General features: G+C 39.5%; 2 protein-coding genes across 12 annotated transcripts; both read left to right on the top strand.

Annotated features, from left to right (window-relative positions):
• Positions 1 to 158: 158 nt before the first annotated feature.
• LOC146490062 (uncharacterized) lies at positions 159 to 3,326 on the top strand. The gene is made up of 2 exons (XM_085126644.1): positions 159 to 878; positions 2,613 to 3,326. Exons 1-2 carry the CDS (start codon positions 159 to 161, stop codon positions 2,754 to 2,756), a joined length of 864 nt encoding a protein of 287 aa, XP_084982770.1. The 3' UTR covers positions 2,757 to 3,326.
• A 3,345-nt stretch (positions 3,327 to 6,671) lies between these two features.
• On the top strand, positions 6,672 to 15,976 carry LOC146490063 (uncharacterized). 11 transcript variants are annotated; one of them, XM_085126164.1, is made up of 5 exons: positions 6,672 to 7,427; positions 13,350 to 13,766; positions 14,184 to 14,480; positions 14,761 to 15,236; positions 15,317 to 15,976. In XM_085126164.1, exons 1-2 carry the CDS (start codon positions 6,687 to 6,689, stop codon positions 13,491 to 13,493), a joined length of 885 nt encoding a protein of 294 aa, XP_084982290.1. In that variant the 5' UTR covers positions 6,672 to 6,686; the 3' UTR covers positions 13,494 to 13,766; positions 14,184 to 14,480; positions 14,761 to 15,236; positions 15,317 to 15,976. The 11 variants fall into 11 exon arrangements, with proteins under 11 accessions (XP_084982290.1, XP_084982446.1, XP_084982366.1 ...); XM_085126320.1 differs by having other exon boundaries at positions 14,761 to 15,018; positions 15,099 to 15,976; XM_085126240.1 differs by having other exon boundaries at positions 14,761 to 14,998; positions 15,079 to 15,976.
• Positions 15,977 to 19,865: the final 3,889 nt, after the last annotated feature.

The following is a 19,865-nucleotide window of genomic DNA, read 5'->3' on the forward strand; positions in this document are numbered from 1 at the left end:
ATCGTAAGTAAATTATAATGAATTAATAAACACGCCAGATGATTGATGACAAATAAGGCATGTTGCCTTAGTGATATCATTATCGTTCATTTTTATAACGTCATTGCATTGCCCTATTTTGGCGTTGTTTTGACATTCTGGAGCATAAAAAGTCGGTCATGCACAGGTTTGTCCGTCCGCCGCTGATGACACCCGCCATGTCATCACAAACTTTGGACTCTCGTACTGACAAACTTCGACAAGGCTATGCTGCTGTTCTGCTTCAGATTGTTCGCAATTTAGAGAAAGAGCAGCAGGATGAGCTTCGTTTTTACTGTAAGGAATACATTACAAATAGAGATAGTGGGGCTTTGAGCATTGTGTGCTCATTAGAAAACGCGGGGAAACTTTCGTGGAAAGACGTTCGTTTTCTAAAGAAGGCTTTGCGTGCAGTACAACGACTGGATCTTTGCAAAACTTTGACTGAATTCGAAATCAAGAGGGACATCATCATTCTTCTTGATTTCTATGCGAGGAAAAAGCAAGGATCTGAATCGTTTTGTTTCCGGCATGTATCCGAGAGAGTGGAAAAGGTAGCCGGCTATTTGGTGACACTTATGACCAAGTTAGTTCAAGATCGCGTCGATGTCAGCAACGCTGTTAGATCGTTGGTGGAACCGAGGAAAGGCATCAGGAACGTGCTGGTGGAGTTTGAGGAGGAAATCGAACGTGAGTTGTCAGATCCATGGAGTAAACTGACCTTTCTCGTAGTCATCGCAGGAGAAATCGCAGCTATCGCTTTGGTGAACGAAGAACATCTCCAAAAGCCGGAAATACTGAAACTGTTTTCCACCGCAGCTGATGAACTTTGCTTTCGAATGGTGAAAATTGGAAGTTGGGTAAGCTATCAAATACTCATGACATTGTGATACATATTCATTTTGCTTCCGCAAGTGTGCTTCTAAGCTTGAGTATAGGAGAGTTCGAATGACGAATACTTTCAATGTTCTTAGAAATTGACCTTGCACTACAAGACGCCCCCCTCCCCCCCCTATGATGTGATTGGTTGGATAGTAGCAATCGATTTAAACAGAAAGCGAAAGCGGAACATATTGCTATGCTCTACTCATTGCTGTCTGCACGGATACATGTTGTTATTCTAGCTAATTCGGCTGAGAAACTCGATTTTCGGATACCTTACTGGCTGGATGTCTAATCCGAGCGGCCTTCCTAGGGTCGTTCCGTTTTAAAGTGTGGTGAACGAAGTTAATTGTTAAGTGGTGTTTTATGATCAATCGATCCTAGAGCAAACTTGCCAGGGCATAAATGACATGGTCATCTTTATAGGACTCTTATGAGTTTGTATTATGTAGTACCTTTTTAACTTTCGCAAAGCGAGGCATCGCGTGTCTGCAGTGTAGTGAAAACTGTTAGATGAGGGAACCGAAACATGAACTTCGAACGCAACTGAATGCGTCAGAAATAGGATAATATTTATCAAGACCCGGTAAACATGCACTTTTCATATTGTAGGAAATTAACACTTGTGTTAATTAGGAGGGGAAATTTAGTTTTAAATGGAGAAATAAACCCGGACGAGAAGCCACCTAGGTTGCGGACATGCGAAAAGGGTCCCTTCCCGATCTTTTAAGGCATAAGCGCTGGTAGAAGAAGAAGAAGAAAAAACGTAGTTACCACAAGTACGCTGTTCTACCGTAAGAAAACGTTCATAACTACAAATTAATTTCCTACTAATACAAAGCTTTACATGTAATAAAAAAAGCGTGCCCAAGACTATTGCGAGTGAACCTAAAATATCTTAAAAGATGTATTCAAAGGTTAAAGTACTCATTAAAAAAATACATCTGCTGTTGATGTTTTGAATTCCCCCTTTCTATTAAGTAGGCATTTGCAATATGGGAGAGAGATAAATGCAAATAAAATCACGGAAATGAATACTTAAGAAAACAAAAAGCGAGTTAGATAAACCATGATTTAACACAATCGAACTTCGTAAAACGTTAATTTTTACAAGAAGGTACGAAATGTTTACCTCGTCTACTCTTGAACCGCTGGTGCCGTAAAATGTACGGGTTTAGCAGCACGAGGAAAAAGCCTGAATATTAAGGCGTATTCTTCTATATAATGGAGGGGGTTCGACGGGATAAAAAGAGAGCAAGATAATGTAAAATTAGTGGGCGGAATGCAGAATTAAACATTTTTTGATAAGCACGGAATGAACTTAAAAGTAGCAGTCACGCACTTCTAGCCACTGAGGAATGTATAAGGGACAAAAAATTAACGGCAAAAATTAACTGGCAAATTAAAAACCCTTAAGGTCTTTTCTTTGATAGGACGTGTCAGCATATAGTGTTTAAACACTAGTTTGAGCGAAATTCTAACGCTTTTTATTCTGATTTGTTCTTGTCTTTGATGTAACGGCTGTGTTATGTAGTTATAGCTTTTTATTCTGATTTGTTCTTGTCTTTGATGTAACGGTTGTTTTATGTAGTTTATAGCTTTTTGAGACCTCTGGAAACCATATAACTGAAAGGAATACCTGTTGTGATAATGATGATGATAATGATGTGATGATGATGATGATGGCCTTTCTTTTTTATATTATATTCCAGGAAGAGTTCTGTGACCATGTAGAAGAGCAATACAATCGTGTCTTCTGTCAGCAGAATGCAGTGTCGGATGAAAGCAGCTTGACTGACAAGAAGAAAATAGCTGACGTTGTTCAACAGCTAAAGGAGTCAACGTTTTTCCTGTAGAAAAAATCCCGAAAAAAAATCTGAAAAAAAAAATCCCTCAAGACGAGGATACACTGAAGAAAAAAACTTTGAAAAAAAAAATCTGAAAAAAAAATCCCTCAAGACGAGGATACACTGAAGAAAAAAACTTTGAAAAAAAATCTGAAAAAAAAATCCTTCAAGACGAGGATACACTGAAGAAAAAAACTTTGAAAAAAAATCTGAAAAAAAAAATCCCTCAAGACGAGGATACACTGAAGAAAAAACTTTGAAAAAAAAGATCTGAAAAAAAAAATCCCTCAAGACGAGGATACACTGAAGAAAAAAACTTTGAAAAAAAATCTGAAAAAAAATCCTTCAAGACGAGGATACACTGAAGAAAAAAACTTTGAAAAAAAATCTGAAAAAAAAAAATCCCTCAAGACGAGGATACACTGAAGAAAAAAACTTTGAAAAAAAAGATCTGAAAAAAAAAATCCCTCAAGACGAGGATACACTGAAGAAAAAAACTTTGAAAAAAAATCTGAAAAAAAAAAATCCCTCAAGACGAGGATACACTGAAGAAAAAAACTTTGAAAAAAAAAAAATCCCTCAAGACGAGGATACACTGAAGAAAAAATCTTTGAAAAAAAAATCTGAAAAAAATATCCCGCAAGACGAGGATACACTGAAGAAAAAAACTTTGAAAAAAAAAATCCCTCAAGACGAGGATACACTGAAAAAAAATTTTGAAAAAAAAAATCTGGAAAAAAAAATCCCTCAAGACGAGGATACACTGAAGAAAAAAAATTTGAAAAAAAAAATCTGGAAAAAAAAATCCCTCAAGACGAGGATACACTGAAGAGACAAGACAAAGCCAAGAAACCAAAAAAATAAACACAAAATGTTGGCGGAAAAAATTGTGTATTTTGTTTATTGACTAGGGTACGGCGTCTTGGAAAAATGGTCTGAGAATTCTCCCTTTCCAGAATTTATGATTGGTCGTGGTGAGGATAGAAGTGAACACACCTACCTTACACTCCTATAACCGGTGCTGCACCTTTCTTCCATGCCATGTAACAATATTGGTTGTTTAGGTCTCACAGGACACGCACAATATAAGTTTTGGTAATAAATTTCCAAAGAGGTACCCTGCTCCCAATCGAATTTTCACATTTCCACTCTAACTACATTTTTGGCCCATATGGTGACTGCTCCATTCGAACCGACACCATATACCTTATGGTGCTAGTTTTGGGAATTTGTTTACAGATCAAGACATGTTATCATTGACGATGATTTCTGTAATTCTCCCAACCTGAATTCTTGATCAAGAATGAGATATACTGTAAGAGGAAAATCAATGGTGATTACTATTGCCATTGCCATAGTAACGCTTTTGGTTGCACTCTTCGTGAATACCAAACTGCTTCGTGTGGTAAAAGGATAAGCAACATGTAGCTCTCCCCTGAACGATCCAAATGTAAATTCCTTTTTAGCCCCTTTTACAGATTTTTTTTTACATATCTTCGCATGACTTCTAAGGCAGACCTGATAGATAAGCTGCCGCCACATTGTTTGCTTGTACTCGCCCCAGTCTCTCATAACTAGAAAACGAAACTGTTCTGCTCGGGCATAAATTCTTGACAACTGATCAAAGAGGTAGCAGAATTTACGAGGTTTAGTATACGAAAAAAGACTTTATAACTCTTGCCTGGGCAGCAAATAAGGTCATAATACTTAGAAATGATTGCATTTCCACAGAAGAGGCGAGATGTTACTGAATAAACGTGTTAAGGCAAGATATAACGTACTATGTGAAAATATGGATAAGGGAGTTAGTTTCTAAAGACATTGCGGTGCTGCGTCGGTGGGGAGAAAAAGCGAATGTTTGGTTTATCAACAGAGTTGATAACTTAAGTTAAATTGGCCACCGTAAAGAGATTGGAGTGCTGGGACGAGTTGCGTAAAACTTCACTGCGGGCGTAAATGGTATTGTCAGACGTTTAAATACTGAATGTGACTGGGCTGAAGGTCTGGCGTTAGCAGTTACGCCCGACGTTAAATTTTATGCAAGTCACCCTTGGTATTTTGAGCGTTAGCCCTTCATGATCCGCTCCGGCTGACGAAAGTCTAACGCTCGAAACGTCGCAAAGCTTATTCTTATTACATCAAAAAGACCACGCAGTCACTCATTTAACTTCATTTTAAGTACAATCCAAGATCAAGGAAGGGGAACCTACTGAGTCCACACAATGCAGTCAACGCCTAGAAACCGAAACCCTGAAATAAGTGGAAGGATATCCTCGCAACAGAGGTCCCTTTTCAAAATGTCAAAACCGAAGGTAACAATAATCTATGGCACCCAGAAGTAAATTTGCAGAAATCGGGTCTTAGCCTTGTGACTGCATCTTTTTGTCAAGTCTCAGTCCCGCCTTTCAGTATGTTCTGTAGCAGTTGGCAATATAGCAGGAAGAGTAGGCAGAAAGAGGTAGAAATGTAAGCTCTAAGGCGTTTAGTGGAAAAATCAGTTTGAACTAAGCGGAAAATAGTCGCCTATGGGGGACAAAAGCGTCGGCTGCGAGTACAGTTTGAGACTCGGGCAGCGCTCTACCAATAACAGACCACTTGGCAAGTGAAATAGAAAAAAACGTTGTTGCACGCTACAACAGGCTTTTCTTGATTTTGAATTTATTTACTCATTCTCGTCCCCTGAGCCGCGATCCTTTGGTAGTTAAAAATATATACTTATGTAGTGCCAAATCGAATCACCAAAAGAAGGATTGGAAGTTGAAAATTAAAATTATCTAAAGAAAAAAAAATTTAATACAAAACTCACCATTTAAAAGCCATTAAAAGAGGATAAATTTTTTGAAAGTCAAGTGTCTATGGAACTGCAAAGTCTTAAATCCAAAGGTAGAGTGTTCCACATTTCGGTGCAGCTACTTCAAAGGTACGGTCCCCATAAGATTTTAGACGAGCACTTCATACGGTCCACAAGAGAGCTTGCTCGCAGGCTAGGTAATGGCAAGGAGACCTCAAGATTTCACCATGCTTATAACAGAGCCTGGGGCCACCTCGGCCGTCATCAAAAAAAAGAAAATATGTTGCCTCGTAAGTGCGGCTTGGTCAATTCATGATTTCACAAATAAAAACTGCAACATTTTTGGCCTTGAAGGTGAAAAAACTAGATGAAGAAGTAATTGATATTGGAAGAGAGTTCCAGATTTTTGGACCTTGGTAAAGGACTGAGATTTGTGCGACAAGAATGCGATCGATAGTGGTTGGCTGTTCTGGTGCTATGATTATGCACTTGGCTACTTGTTAAAAACAAATTCAGAAACATTGGAGGAAACATGAATTTGGCTATTGGAAATGAATTAACTTATGGGACGGATGCAAGACGTAGTCTTGTAACAATAGAGAGATTTAGCATCGCGTTTACGGCAAACGGCAGCCTGAAATTTTCTCTTTGATGAAAAACAATGAAGCTTTTTTGGTTTAAGCTTATCTCCACCCAGTCGGCGACAGCTATCGAGCAAACACAAAAAGGAGAGAAGTGAGTACGAGAAACACAAGTTTATGCATTTTTGAACAAACAGCGGCTTGACGTTTCCCGTTTGGCGTTAGCCGTAAACGCGAAGCTAAATCTCTCTATTATCTCAGTAAGAAGCGCTCTTGAACTGAAGCAAATTCAAGTAATGTTTTGACAGGTTAGTTGCGGCTTAAATTCGATCTTGCTTTTTCCCCTTCAAGTCTTTGACGGATATGGAGTACAATTGGATGGATGCCTGTAAAGGCGGACTTCCCTGTGGTACTGAAAGACAAGCACTCTAGCGTTTAAAATAAACAGAGTACGTAATGTTCGATAATCAGTAATAAATACCATACGGTCACGCTAATTATCCATGTTGTCGTGGTTATAAGTCCCACAACGTCATTACATTGCCCTATTATGGTGCTGCTTAAAATATGCCTGAGTATAATAAGACGGCTCCTGATCCTCGCAATTTCTCTTCGCCGATGACACCCGCCATGTCATCACACCATCTAGAAAAACTTGATGCCGAACTTCAAAAAGCTTACAATGCTGTTCTGCTCCAAATATTTGATGGTTTGGAGACAGATCAGCAGGAAAAGCTTCATTTTTACTTTACCGGACGCATTTCAAGACGAACTACTGGAACTTTGCATGTTCTTCGCTTGCTGAAAGACGCTGGAGAAATTTCATGCCTCGACGTACGTTCTTTGAAGGAAGCTATGAGAGAGATACAAAGATCAGATCTAGTGAAGAGCTTAACCGCCTTCGAAATCAAGAGGGACTTGATAATTCTTCTTGACTTCTATGCCAGGATGAGGCGAGGATCGGAATCGCGAAGTCGCTCTTCGTCGGTAGAGTTAGTCGCTAGATGTCTGGTGAACCTAATGACGGAGATAGCTGGGGATCGATTTGATGTCAGCAACGTTAGATCACTGATGATGGAACCGCGGACAAAGAGTATCACAAAGCTGCTGATCGATTTCGAAAAGGAAATCGAATGTAAAATGTCAGATCCTTGGAGCAAACTGACTTGCCTGGTCGTCATCGCCGGAGAAATCGTCGCTGAAGCTTTGGTGAGCGAAGAACCTCGCTGGGAGACGGAAGTAGCGAAACTGTGTTCTACGGCAGCTGATATGCTTTGCACTCGAATGATGAAACTAGGAGGAAGTTGGGTAAGTTGACGAGGAGGTATAACTTAAAACCTAACTGTAATAGCTGTTTGTTTTTATACAGTAGAAAATTAATAATCCTAATTATTTCCTTACTGTGTATAAATACACCACTTCCTTCAATGTGATTGGTTCGTAAGGGACACGTGATCTTTTCCCAAACTGAAATCGAAAGCGAAACGTGGACAAAAAGCGGAAGGCCAAGGAGTTGCAAAAATAATAGGTCTTATCACGGTTTTTGACGCCATTTTGACGAGTAGGCAAACAGGCTTGAAATAACAGTGTTTGTATGGAAATCAGATGTCAAATAATTTTCATAAAACATCGCTTCTGAAAAATTCATGAATTGGAAACTTCTGGCACTAGGAAACGGAGTTTAAGAAAAAAATTGGAGGGATGTAGCTGTGCCAAAAAGCGTCCAGTCGTGTTTTGAACTTTCCATACATTTCCCTGTATTTTTTTCCCGCGAACTATTTTTAGTAGCAGAAACTGTGTTCCACCGCAGCTAACGAGCTTTGCTTTCGAATAATGAAACTTGGAAGTTGGGTAAGCTATCAAATACTCATGACATTGTAATACATATTTGTTTTGTTTTCACAAGAGTGCTTCCAAGCTTGAGTATAGTAGAGTTCGAATGACGAATGATTTCAATATTCCTAGAAATAGACCTTGCACTACAAGATGCCCCTTCCTATGTTGTGATTGGTTTGATAGTAGCAATCGATTGTTTGCTGAAAGGGAAACAGAGAGCGAAAGCGGAACATGTTTGCTATGCTGTACTTATAGCTTATTGCTGTCTGCACGGGGTACATGTTTTAATTATTGCTAATTCGAAACTCGGTTTTGTATTATGTACCCTGTTAACTTTCGCAGAGCGCGAGGCATCGCACATCTGCAGTGTAGTGTAAACTGTTAGATAAGGGAACCGAAACATGAAAACTTAGAACGCAACTGAGTTTCAGAAATAGGATAATGTTTATCAAGACCTGGTGAACATGCACTTCCCATATTGTGGAAATATTAACACTTGTGTTAATTAGGAGGGGAAATTTAGTTTAAAATGAAGAAATCTATCCGAACGAGAAGCCACCTAGATTGCAGACATGCGAAAAGGGTTCCTTCTCGATGTTTTAAGGCTTAAGCGCTGGTAGAAGAAGAAGAAGAAATGTAGTTACCACAAGTTCGAGAGCGGAGGTCTTCTGTTCTACCGTAAAAAACGTTTTTAATTCCAGATTCATTTCGTCCTAATATAGAGCTGTACATGTAATGAACCGTGCACATAACTGTTGTGATATCACGAGTTAACCTAAAATTTCCTGAATGATGCATTCAAAAGTTAAAGTACTCTTAAAAAATACAGCTGCTGTTGACATTTTGAATTCCCCCTTCCTATACAGTAGGCAGTTGCAATATCGGGGAGAGATAAATGCAACTAAAATCGGGGAATAAGTACTGAAGAAAACAAAGAGCGAATTAGATCAACCATAATTTATTACGCGGGATGACGTAGTCAGCCGGCGTCTTAAATTCGGTAGCGCATTCCTTTCGTGTTCTCGGGAGTTAAAATTGCCTTGTTCTTTAACTTTCCCGTATCCCGTGCCCGTCCGGAAAAAAAATTGTGTGATTTTTATTGGCTGAAACTTCGAATCACGTGCAAGTCAGGTTGGATTGGACTATGGATATCCATGATCGCACAAGCAGCAAAAAAGATACTGCGTCAGCAAATATAAAGCCAAGAGTAAGCTTTATACTGCGTAGAGGGACAAAGTGGAGGCAAGTGTTTTTATTCAAAGTAAATAGAAGCACGTCATGTCATGATCTCGTTATTAGATTTTGCGATCGGGCTAGTAAATTCTGCTTTGGAGTTCAGTCCACGCAATCTTCAAGTAAAAATAATTTGAAACATGACTAACTCTAGCTAAATAAGAATTATTTCAATGAAAGCTAGTTTTCTTTATTATGCTTCATTATTCAATGAACGCACCAAAAAGGTTTCAGTGATCCTGTGCTGCGGTAATTAAGAAAGTTATTCAGTTGCGTTTATGGTTCACATGCATTTCAATAAATTCTGCACGGTATGTATTAAACAGTTGATGAAAATTTATCGACCGCTTCCTTTTGCTTCCCCATTAATTACTAGCTCTAAGTTGCGAAAATGAAACATTTTCCCCCTCGAACCTCTATCAAAGCTGACAAGATAAAAAAAATGTTCGTTTCACCAGAAATTTGCTTAATTTTGTTTACGACGTCACTGATGCGTGACATGGTACTTTCCGCGGTAAAAGCGGTAAATCGAAAGAATAACTTCTAAGAAGCACTCGACATTTAAAACAGTGGAAATTGGAGAGTTCCTGGCGAAGGAATCATGCTTTGTTTGACAGTTGTAGAAACACGATAATACTGAGAACCCGGTCTTAGAAGAGGTCATTGATAAGCTTGTATTTAAACGTTATCCTTATGGAATTTCCAGTTCTACCATAAGTAGCGAAACACATACGCGATGATCGTGACTCAAACTATTCCATTAGCAAGGATAGTTTTATCAATCTGCGAAGCAAACAATTGGAATAAATGAATCAGCCACAGCATCCCGCATAAATGCCAGTATAAGCATCTTGTATAACAATCTGAACTTCGTGTCACGTTAATTTTTGCAATAAGGTACAATCTTTGACTTCGTGTACTCTTGAACCGCTGGTTGTCTTCCTTCACATTTCGGTGAATGAAATGTACAGGTTTACCAGCACGAGAAAGAAGCCTGAATATTAAGGCGTATTCTTCTATATATAGCTCTCGCTAAGTGCCAACGAGCAGCCATTCAAAAGAAATACTAATTGGTAATTTGAAGACACAGAGTCATGTTTTGGGCACGGCATTTTTTTGTAGTGAAGTATTGAAGACAATTTGAAATGTGTTGAATTGTTATGTGAATTTTTTCGATCGACAGTGGAGAATTGCCAAAATGGAAAGGGATTTTTGGTTTTAAATTATCGCGAAGCAAACAATTGGAATAAATGAATCAGCCACAGCATCCCGCATAAATGCCAGTATAAGCATCTTGTATAACAATCTGAACTTCGTGTCACGTTAATTTTTGCAATAAGGTACGATCTTTGACTTCGTGTACTCTTGAACCGCTGGTTGTCTTCCTTCACATTTCGGTGAATGAAATGTACAGGTTTACCAGCACGAGAAAGAAGCCTGAATATTAAGGCGTATTCTTCTATATATAGCTCTCGCTAAGTGCCAACGAGCAGCCATTCAAAAGAAATACTAATTGGTAATTTGACGACACAGAGTCATGTTTTGGGCACGGCATTTTTTTGTAGTGAAGTATTGAAGACAATTTGAAATGTGTTGAATTGTTATGTGAATTTTTTCGATCGACAGTGGAGAATTGCCAAAATGGAAAGGGATTTTTGGTTTTAAATTATCGCGATATTACGGTTTCAACAAAATAATACAGAACAAAAATGAACCCAACAATAACTTTTTTTCTTTTTAAGTAACAATTTCAATGTTATGACGTGCTTGGAAAATGAACAATAGAATTGTACATTTCATTGACAAAATCGTTCTTTGAGGCTTTACACAGAAACTTACATGCATTTCGTTCCGAGGCTAGTTGTATAGTTTAGTGACTCTTTAACATGTGAGCATAAAGAGTAACAAATTATGTGTTTTCGTATTCGAACAGCTGGCAAAGGACATGCACAAACTGTTTGCTTTGGGATGCATGGGCCAGTCCGATGTTAATGGTATTGACCCATTATGCACCAGCCTTTTCCAGAGGTTTTCCAAAATTCAGCAAAATTGGCAAAGTGGTTATTTCCTACCCCATGTGCAGTAAAAATACATAACTTAAGGCCATGTTACACGAGGCGATTTTTCTTGCAACTTCCAACGCAACAAACGTTGCGTTACAAGTTGCAAGAAAAATTTGACGTGTAACACCCCATTTTGCAACTGCAATTGTTGCGTTGCGAGTTGCAAGAGAAGTTGAACTATCCTCTACTTTCCGCAACGTTGCAAGACAAGTTGCTTGCGTGTAACATCTCCTCTGCAACTTGCAATGTAATTTTGACACAATGAGCCAATCAGAGCGCGTCCTTCGCTCGCAGGAGATTTCAAGATGGCGGCAGTTGTAAAGAAAAGAAACTGAGTGACAACGAAAAAATTGAACTGTTAAGTTGCGAAAAAATTGCGAACGTGTGACACCCCCTCTGCAACTTGCAATGTTTTTCAGTCATCATCATTGCGTTGCAAGTTGCAAGGAAAATTGCCGCGTGTAACATGGTCTTTACAGGGCAAAAAAAAGCAACACCCCTTTGGTCTAAGATAGTTAAAATTACCACCGTATTTACTCGAATAAGCGCCGCTGCGCTTATTTCATTTTTCGTGTCTCCTGTGCGGTGTTTATTCGAGGGCGGCGCTTATTAAAAGGTTCATACCACAAAGCGAAAACATTTTGATTGTACAAACAAACACTGACAATCTCCTTACTGCAACAGTTACAGGAATGAGAAAGATAGAGGTTGGGCTTGCCGCACCGGCGAAGTTTACAGCCTTCACTCAAGAACTGAAGAACGCGAACATCTTGAAGAGAGAACTAAATGAATGAGCACCAAGATATACTCACTTCGAACTGAAAAACATCACTATTGATGAAAATAAATTCCCATTGCTGGCTTAGAATCGCATTGCAGCGATTACAGTGTATTTTTATCATCTTATGGAAATACTCAAATAAGCGCCGCACGGGAGCTGCGGCGCTTATTCGAGGGCGGCGCTTATTAACCATTCCGCTCCATGTGCGGCGCTTAATCGAGGGCGGCGCTTATTCGAGTAAATACGGTAATTATGGAATAAAATACACTAGTTGCCAATTACAATTTTTCCAAAAAACAAACTTGAAGGTAAAAATTTCCGAAATTTCGATGAAATTTGATCCGCGCATCACATGGGTGAAATTTAATCCGTCTCGAGAGCATGTGTTTGTTTACGCAAGATTACATACGCACAGTTGTCACGTTTTCTCAATAAAAATAGGAAGAAAAAAACACACAGAAAGCTTTCCTAAATGAAAAATTTATTCAGAAAAGTCTTTGTTTACGCCTTAGAAAGAAACGCGCATAATTATAAATGCGGAATGAGAGACGCGCAAGCGATTTGAAGGAACTACAAGTCCGTTTCGAAGCGAATTTATCGACCCGTGCGGGGCACGTTTTTCAAATCGGTCAGTATAAAATGCAGACTAAGTATAAAATGCAGACTGCAGACTGCAGACTGGGTATAAAATGCAGACTGAGACCAAAACCGTCTTTTCGTTAAATAAGTGTCACACAATCACGTTTCCGAGATCATCTCCCACGAAATTGACCTTATTTTTGACCCATTTCTCAACAGTTTGTTTTCTTTATCTCGATTTGGTAGCTATCATTTCCTGAGGCCCTTTCTTCACAAAGAAGACTACTCGTCAAAATGGCGTCGTAAACCGTGATAAGGCCTATTAAAACTTTTTTGATAAGCAACAAATGACGCACTTCTAGCCACATGGGGAGAAGGGTATAAGGGAGATATGTTTGAGATGGTGGGGTAGGCGGGAAGTAATACTGGCAATATTTTCTTTCATAGGAAGTATCAGCATATAGTGTTTAAACACTAATTTGAGCGAAATTCAAACACTTTGTGTTCTGATATGTTCTTGTCTTTGATAAAATGGTTGTTTTATGTAGCTAATAGCTTTTTGAGATGACTGTTGCATAGATTTTCACACAGCTCTCTGGAAGAGCATGTAACTGGCGGGTGATGATGATGATGATAATGATGATGATGATGATGATGATGATGATGATGATGATGAAGGTGATAATGATGACGATGACAATAATGATGATCACCTTCCTTTTTTATGTTTTCTTTCAGGAAGAGTTCTGTGACCACGTAGAAGAGCAATACGATCGTGTCTTCTGTCAGCAAAATGCAGTGTCGTATGAAAACAGCTTAACGGTCAAGAAGAAGATAGCTGACGTGGTTCAGCAGCTAAAGGAGACAACGTTTTTCCTGTAAACGGTCCATAACGTGTTACATAACCAGTATGGAAAGGTACGCTAAACAGTCTAGTGGTGGAGAAAACGTATTCAAGTAAACGGTCCACAACGTGTTACATAACCAGTATGGAAAGGTACGCTAAACAGTCTAGTGGTGGAGAAAACGTATTCAAGTAAACGGTCCACAACGTGTTACATAACCAGTATGGGAAGGTACGCTAAACAGTCCAGTGGTGGAGAAAACGTATTCAAGTAAACGGTCCACAACGTGTTACATAACCAGTATGGAAAGGTACGCTAAACAGTCCATCATCATCATTTGGTCCTTTTCCCTTTAAGGGAAATGGGGCCTTAACGCTAAACAGTCCAGTGGTGGAGAAACCGTATTCAAGTAAACGGTCCACAACGTGTTACATAACCAGTATGGAAAGGTACGCTAAACAGTCCATCATCATCATTTGGTCCTTTTCCCTTTAAGGGAAATGGGGCCTTAACGCTAAACAGTCCAGTGGTGGAGAAACCGTATTCAAGTAAACGGTCCACAACGTGTTACATAACCAGTATGGAAAGGTACGCTAAACAGTCCATCATCATCATTTGGTCCTTTTCCCTTTAAGGGAAATGGGGCCTTAACGCTAAACAGTCCAGTGGTGGAGAAACCGTATTCAAGTAAACGGTCCACAACGTGTTACATAACCAGTATGGAAAGGTACGCTAAACAGTCCAGTGGTGGAGAAAACATATTCAAGTAAACGGTCCACAACGTGTTACATAACCAGTATGGAAAGGTACGCTAAACAGTCCATCATCATCATTTGGTCCTTTTCCCTTTAAGGGAAATGGGGCCTTAACGCTAAACAGTCCAGTGGTGGAGAAACCGTATTCAAGTAAACGGTCCACAACGTGTTACATAACCAGTATGGGAAGGTACGCTAAACAGTCCAGTGGTGGAGAAACCGTATTCAAGTAAACGGTCCACAACGTGTTACATAACCAGTATGGAAAGGTACGCTAAACAGTCCATCATCATCATTTGGTCCTTTTCCCTTTAAGGGAAATGGGGCCTTAACGCTAAAAAGTCCAGTGGTGGAGAAAACGTATTCACAGTAAACGGTCCACAACGTGTTACATAACCAGTATGGGAAGGTACGCTAAACAGTCCATCATCATCATTTGGTCCTTTTCCCTTTAAGGGAAATGGGGCCTTAACGCTAAACAGTCCAGTGGTGGAGAAAACGTATTCACAGTAAACGGTCCACAACGTGTTACATAACCAGTATGGAAAGGTACGCTAAACAGTGCAGAGGTGGAGAAAACGTATTCAAGTAAACGGTCCACAACGTGTTACATAACCAGTATGGAAAGGTACGCTAAACAGTCTAGTGGTGGAGAAAACGTATTCACAGTAAACGGTCCACAACGTGTTACATAACCAGTATGGAAAGGTACGCTAAACAGTCTAGTGGTGGAGAAAACGTATTCAAGTAAACGGTCCACAACGTGTTACATAACCAGTATGGAAAGGTACGCTAAACAGTCTAGTGGTGGAGAAAACGTATTCACAGTAAACGGTCCACAACGTGTTACATAACCAGTATGGGAAGGTACGCTAAACAGTGCAGAGGTGGAGAAAACGTATTCAAGTAAACGGTCCACAACGTGTTACATAACCAGTATGGGAAGGTACGCTAAACAGTGCAGAGGTGGAGAAAACGTATTCAAGTAAACGGTCCACAACGTGTTACATAACCAGTATGGAAAGGTACGCTAAACAGTCTAGTGGTGGAGAAAACGTATTCACAGTAAACGGTCCACAACGTGTTACATAACCAGTATGGGAAGGTACGCTAAACAGTCCAGTGGTGGAGAAAACGTATTCAAGTAAACGGTCCACAACGTGTTACATAACCAGTATGGAAAGGTACGCTAAACAGTGCAGAGGAGGAGAAAACGTATTCAAGTAAACGGTCCACAACGTGTTACATAACCAGTATGGGGAGGTACAGTTTGCAGGGCAGAAAAGTTTTTAAAACTGGGCAAGACTGAAACTGAGGAACACTGTTCTCCTTTTTTAAATATATCTTAGAGATAAACCAAACCAAAAAAAACAAAAAAAATCACGAAAAATGTCAAAACATAGAGGAAAAAAAATGGAAAGAAGAGAAATTAAATTTTGAAAAATTCGAAGAGGACAAAAAAAAAATGAAAAACTGAAACCCCCTCAAGACGAGGATACACTGAAAAAAAATTCTTGCACAAAAAAAAAAAAAAGAAAAAGAGATAAAAAAGAAAACTGAAACCCTCTTTAGACGAGGATACAATGTAAAAACGACAACTTTGAGAAAAAAAAAAAAAGAAACAAAGAAAAGCTGTCAACAAACCAACACAAAGTTAAGAAACAAAGAAACAAAAGCGGAGAAACAAAAAAATAAACACAAAATGTATGGCGGAAAAAATTAGAAAAAAAAAAAAAAGAATCGCGGAATAAAGGAATTGAACAGATGTGTTTTCGTAACTTTGTATTCGCTGGTGTATTTTGTTTATAGACTAAGGTACGTCGTTTTGGGAAAATGGTCTAAGAATTCTCCTTGTCCAGAATTTCTGATTGGTTGTAGGGAGGATAGAAGTGGACACACCTACCTCACACTCCTATAACCAGTAGCGCACCTCTCCTCCACACCATGTAATAAAATTGGTTGTTTAGGTCTCGCTGGACACGCAGATTACAAGTTTTAGTAGTACATTTTCAAAGTAGCACCCTGTTTCCAATCGAAATTTGACATTTCCACTCCAACTGCATTTTTGGCCCATATAGTGACTGCTCCATTCGATAATCGACAACAAGTTCCCTATGGTGCTAGTCTTGGGAGTTTTTTTAATTTTACAGATCAAGACATGTTATCATTGACGATGATTTCTGTAATTCTCCCAACCTGAATTCTTGATCAAGAATGAGATATACCGTCAGAGGAAAATCAATGGTGATTACAATTGCCATTGCTAAGTAACGCTTTTGGTTGCACTCTTCGTGAATACCAAACTGCTTCGTGGGGTAAAAGGATAAGCAACATGTAGCTCTCCCCTGAAGGATCCAAATGAAAATTCCTTTTTAGCTCCTTTTAAAGATTTTTTTTTCGTATCTTCGATCGCATGACTTCTAAGGCAGACCCGATAGATAAGCTGCCGCCACATTGTTTGCTTGTACTCGCCCGAGTCTCTCATAACTAGACAACGAAACTGTTTTGCTCGGGCAGAAATTCTTTACAACTGATCAAAGAGGTAGCAGAATTTACGAGGTTTAGTATACGAAAAGAAAAAAGACTTTATAACTCTTACCTGGGCAGCAAATAAGGTCATAATACTTATGAATGATTGTATTTCCACTGAAGAGGCAAGGTGTTACTGAATAAACGTGTAAAGGCAAGATATAACGTCTAATTAACAATTATTCACCAAAGTGGAGGTGAATAGTGATGGACCGGGCGAGGTAAATATCCATCACGTTCACCGACACTGAAGTGAATAATTGTTTTAGTATATACCACACAAGCTGAATAACTAGTGGACCAGAAAATTACTTTATTTTTAACAATATACCGACAAATGGTCGGAAATTTCAAAATCTCGCGCGTCGCGCGGTTAGCGATTTCTTAGCTTAGAAAGTTCCATCTCGCTTTCTGGTGGACAAATAGAACTTTAAGGGATACTTGTTTAGTTGTTCCGGTGTCATTTCTTCAATTGTTGTGTTAAATTCGTCTTGTTATTTATACAATAGAGCAAAATATTAGATGTTTCATTGTTTTCATTGTAATTAAAGTGCTCGACAGTTTTCGTAAACGAAGGCACCGATTTCCATTTTTGCCTTAGAATATAAGGTTGGCAAGATTCAAGACCTTACCATTTAATGCCGTCAAACCAAACTTTGTTGCCATTTATATATTTTTTTTAAGAGCCGCCTCGTCTATCGACATAATTTCCCCTTAAAGTGACCGTGACGAAAAGGGAAGCCATCTTGTTTCTCTTCGGCTGCTCGGAGGTGAATAGTACTTGGCTAATCACCTCCGAGCTAGCCAATCAGCACGCGCGAAAAGCACTATTCACTTGTGTTATATATACTAACTATGTGAAAATGTGGATAAGGGGGTTAGTTTCTAAAGAAACTGTGGGCCTGCTCGGTGGGGAGTAGAAACGAATGTTTGGTTTAAACTAAAGGTAAATTGACCACCGTGTAAACATTCGAGTACTAGTGTTTCGAGCGTCAGCCCCTCGTAATTCACTCTGACGAAAGTCTAACGCTCGAAACGTCGCACAGCTTATTCTTACTACATCACTGAGACCACAGAGTCGCTCATTCAACTTCATTTTAAGTGAAATCCAAGATCAAGGAACGGGAACCTACTGCAATGCAGTCAACTCCTAGAAACCGAAACCCTGAAATGAGTGAAAGGATATCCTTGCAATAGAGGTCCCTTTTCAAAATGTCAAGACCGAACTGATAACAATAATCTCTGGCACCCAGAAGTAAATTCGCAGAAATCGGGTCTTAGCCTTGTGCATCTTTTTTTCGAGCTCTCAGTCCCGCCTCTCAGTATGTTTTGTAGCAGTTGGCAATATACCAGGAGCGGTAGGGAAAAGGAGCTACAGATGTAAGTTCTAAGGCGTCTTGGGAAAAATCAGTGTGAACTAAGCGGAAAATTGTCGCCTATAGGCACAGATTGGTACTGGTACAGATTGGGACTCGGGCCGCGCTCTGCCAAGAACAGACCACTTGGCAGGTGAAATAGCAAAAAAAAAAAAAAAAAAAAAAAAATTGTTGCAGGCTACAGCTTGAGTTCGAATTAATTTACTCATTCCCGTCCCCTGAGCCGCGATCCTTTTGGCAGTTAACAATATATACTTATATTGCGCCAAATCAAAACTTGCTCGTGGCGCTTTACAATGAATCACATTAAAAAGAAGGATTGGAATATCAAGTTGAAAATTAAAATTATCTAAATAATGTTTTTTTTTCAAATACGAAAATCACTATTTAAAAGCCATTTAAAAAAAAGATAAGTTTTCAAACGTTTATTTGGAAATCAGGTGTCTATGGAACTGCAGTCTTAAATCCGAAGGTAAAGTGTTCCGGCATTTCGGTGCAGCTACTTCAAATGTACGTTCCCCATAAGATTTTAGACGAGCGCTTCGTACGACTAAAAGTCTTTAAGGCGATCATGCCCTGAGCGTACGACATGATGTTTTGTAATGGAGTAAATTCTCAAAGTAATAAGGTGCGGCACCACGGAGAGCAGTCTCAAAAGGGAAGAACTCTGGGGTCGAGAATGAAACCCGGAGTGTCCTCGGAATGTCCCAATCTCGTCCCCAGAGCCCGCTTTCCTTTTGATCAGCAACAAGAACGTTCTTGGTGCCGACCAAAAGAAAAGCGGGCTCTGGGGACGAGAATGGGAGTGTCCCTTGGAGTGTCCAGGATCAGGTCCATCCCAAGATGCGCAGAGGGTATGTGCAGTAGCAAAACGAGGCACCATCCTTAACAAAAAGATTCAAACCTTCCTGTGCCGTTTTAGTTGACACGCAAGTGTCATGTAGAGAAAATATCAATGTATTATTGTCTCAAATCTTAAAGGTAGCAATTTTGTACATAGGGTGTATGAGACTGGATGAACCTTAATATGGAAAGAAATGTTTCTGCAGTTAGGAGCATTGTACAAGACACAAGCAATAGTTCAATACAACATCATTTCACAATTTTATAATATCGATCGGCGGTTTCAGGAAGACCATCCCCCACCCCACCCCCTCACTCCGACTAGCTGTGTTCAAGTCTTTGTGGCCAGTCCCTTTCTTGGTTTCACTCTGAAATAGGACTAAGGCTTCCAATTTTAGCGGTTTGACGAATAATTTTCAAAAGCGTTAACGCAAAATTCATGGTCAGGTAAGACGAAGCATTAGCTGAAGGACATCAGTCTTCACAGAGATTGACCTCTACCACTTTTATTCAACTAGTGCCATCAGCCTGAGATATTACAATACTGTAAAGATGTTCCGGTCTGATTATCGATCACTTTGAACAATCACACTAAAACACTACTTATCGAGTTGTACGCTTTCATCATCATCATCATCATCATCATCATCATCATCATCATCATTTATCTGCCTTACTAAAAGAAAGAAATCATTCAATTTACAAGTCAAGGTAATGGCAAGCCAGCGAACAAGCTCTCTTTGGGGTGGGGGCCCCCACCCCCAAGTGAGCTTGCTCGCAGGCTAGGTAATGGCGAGGAGACCTCAAGAAACCACCAGGCTCATAAGAGAGCCTGGGGCCACCTCGGCTGTCATTAATAAAAAGAAAATATGGTGCTGCGTAAGTGCGGCTTGGTCAATTCGTGAT

This window comes from Pavona decussata, unplaced genomic scaffold (genome assembly GCF_977016875.1).
Source record: "Pavona decussata unplaced genomic scaffold, jaPavDecu1.1 SCAFFOLD_2, whole genome shotgun sequence".
Taxonomy (NCBI): domain Eukaryota; kingdom Metazoa; phylum Cnidaria; class Anthozoa; order Scleractinia; family Agariciidae; genus Pavona; species Pavona decussata.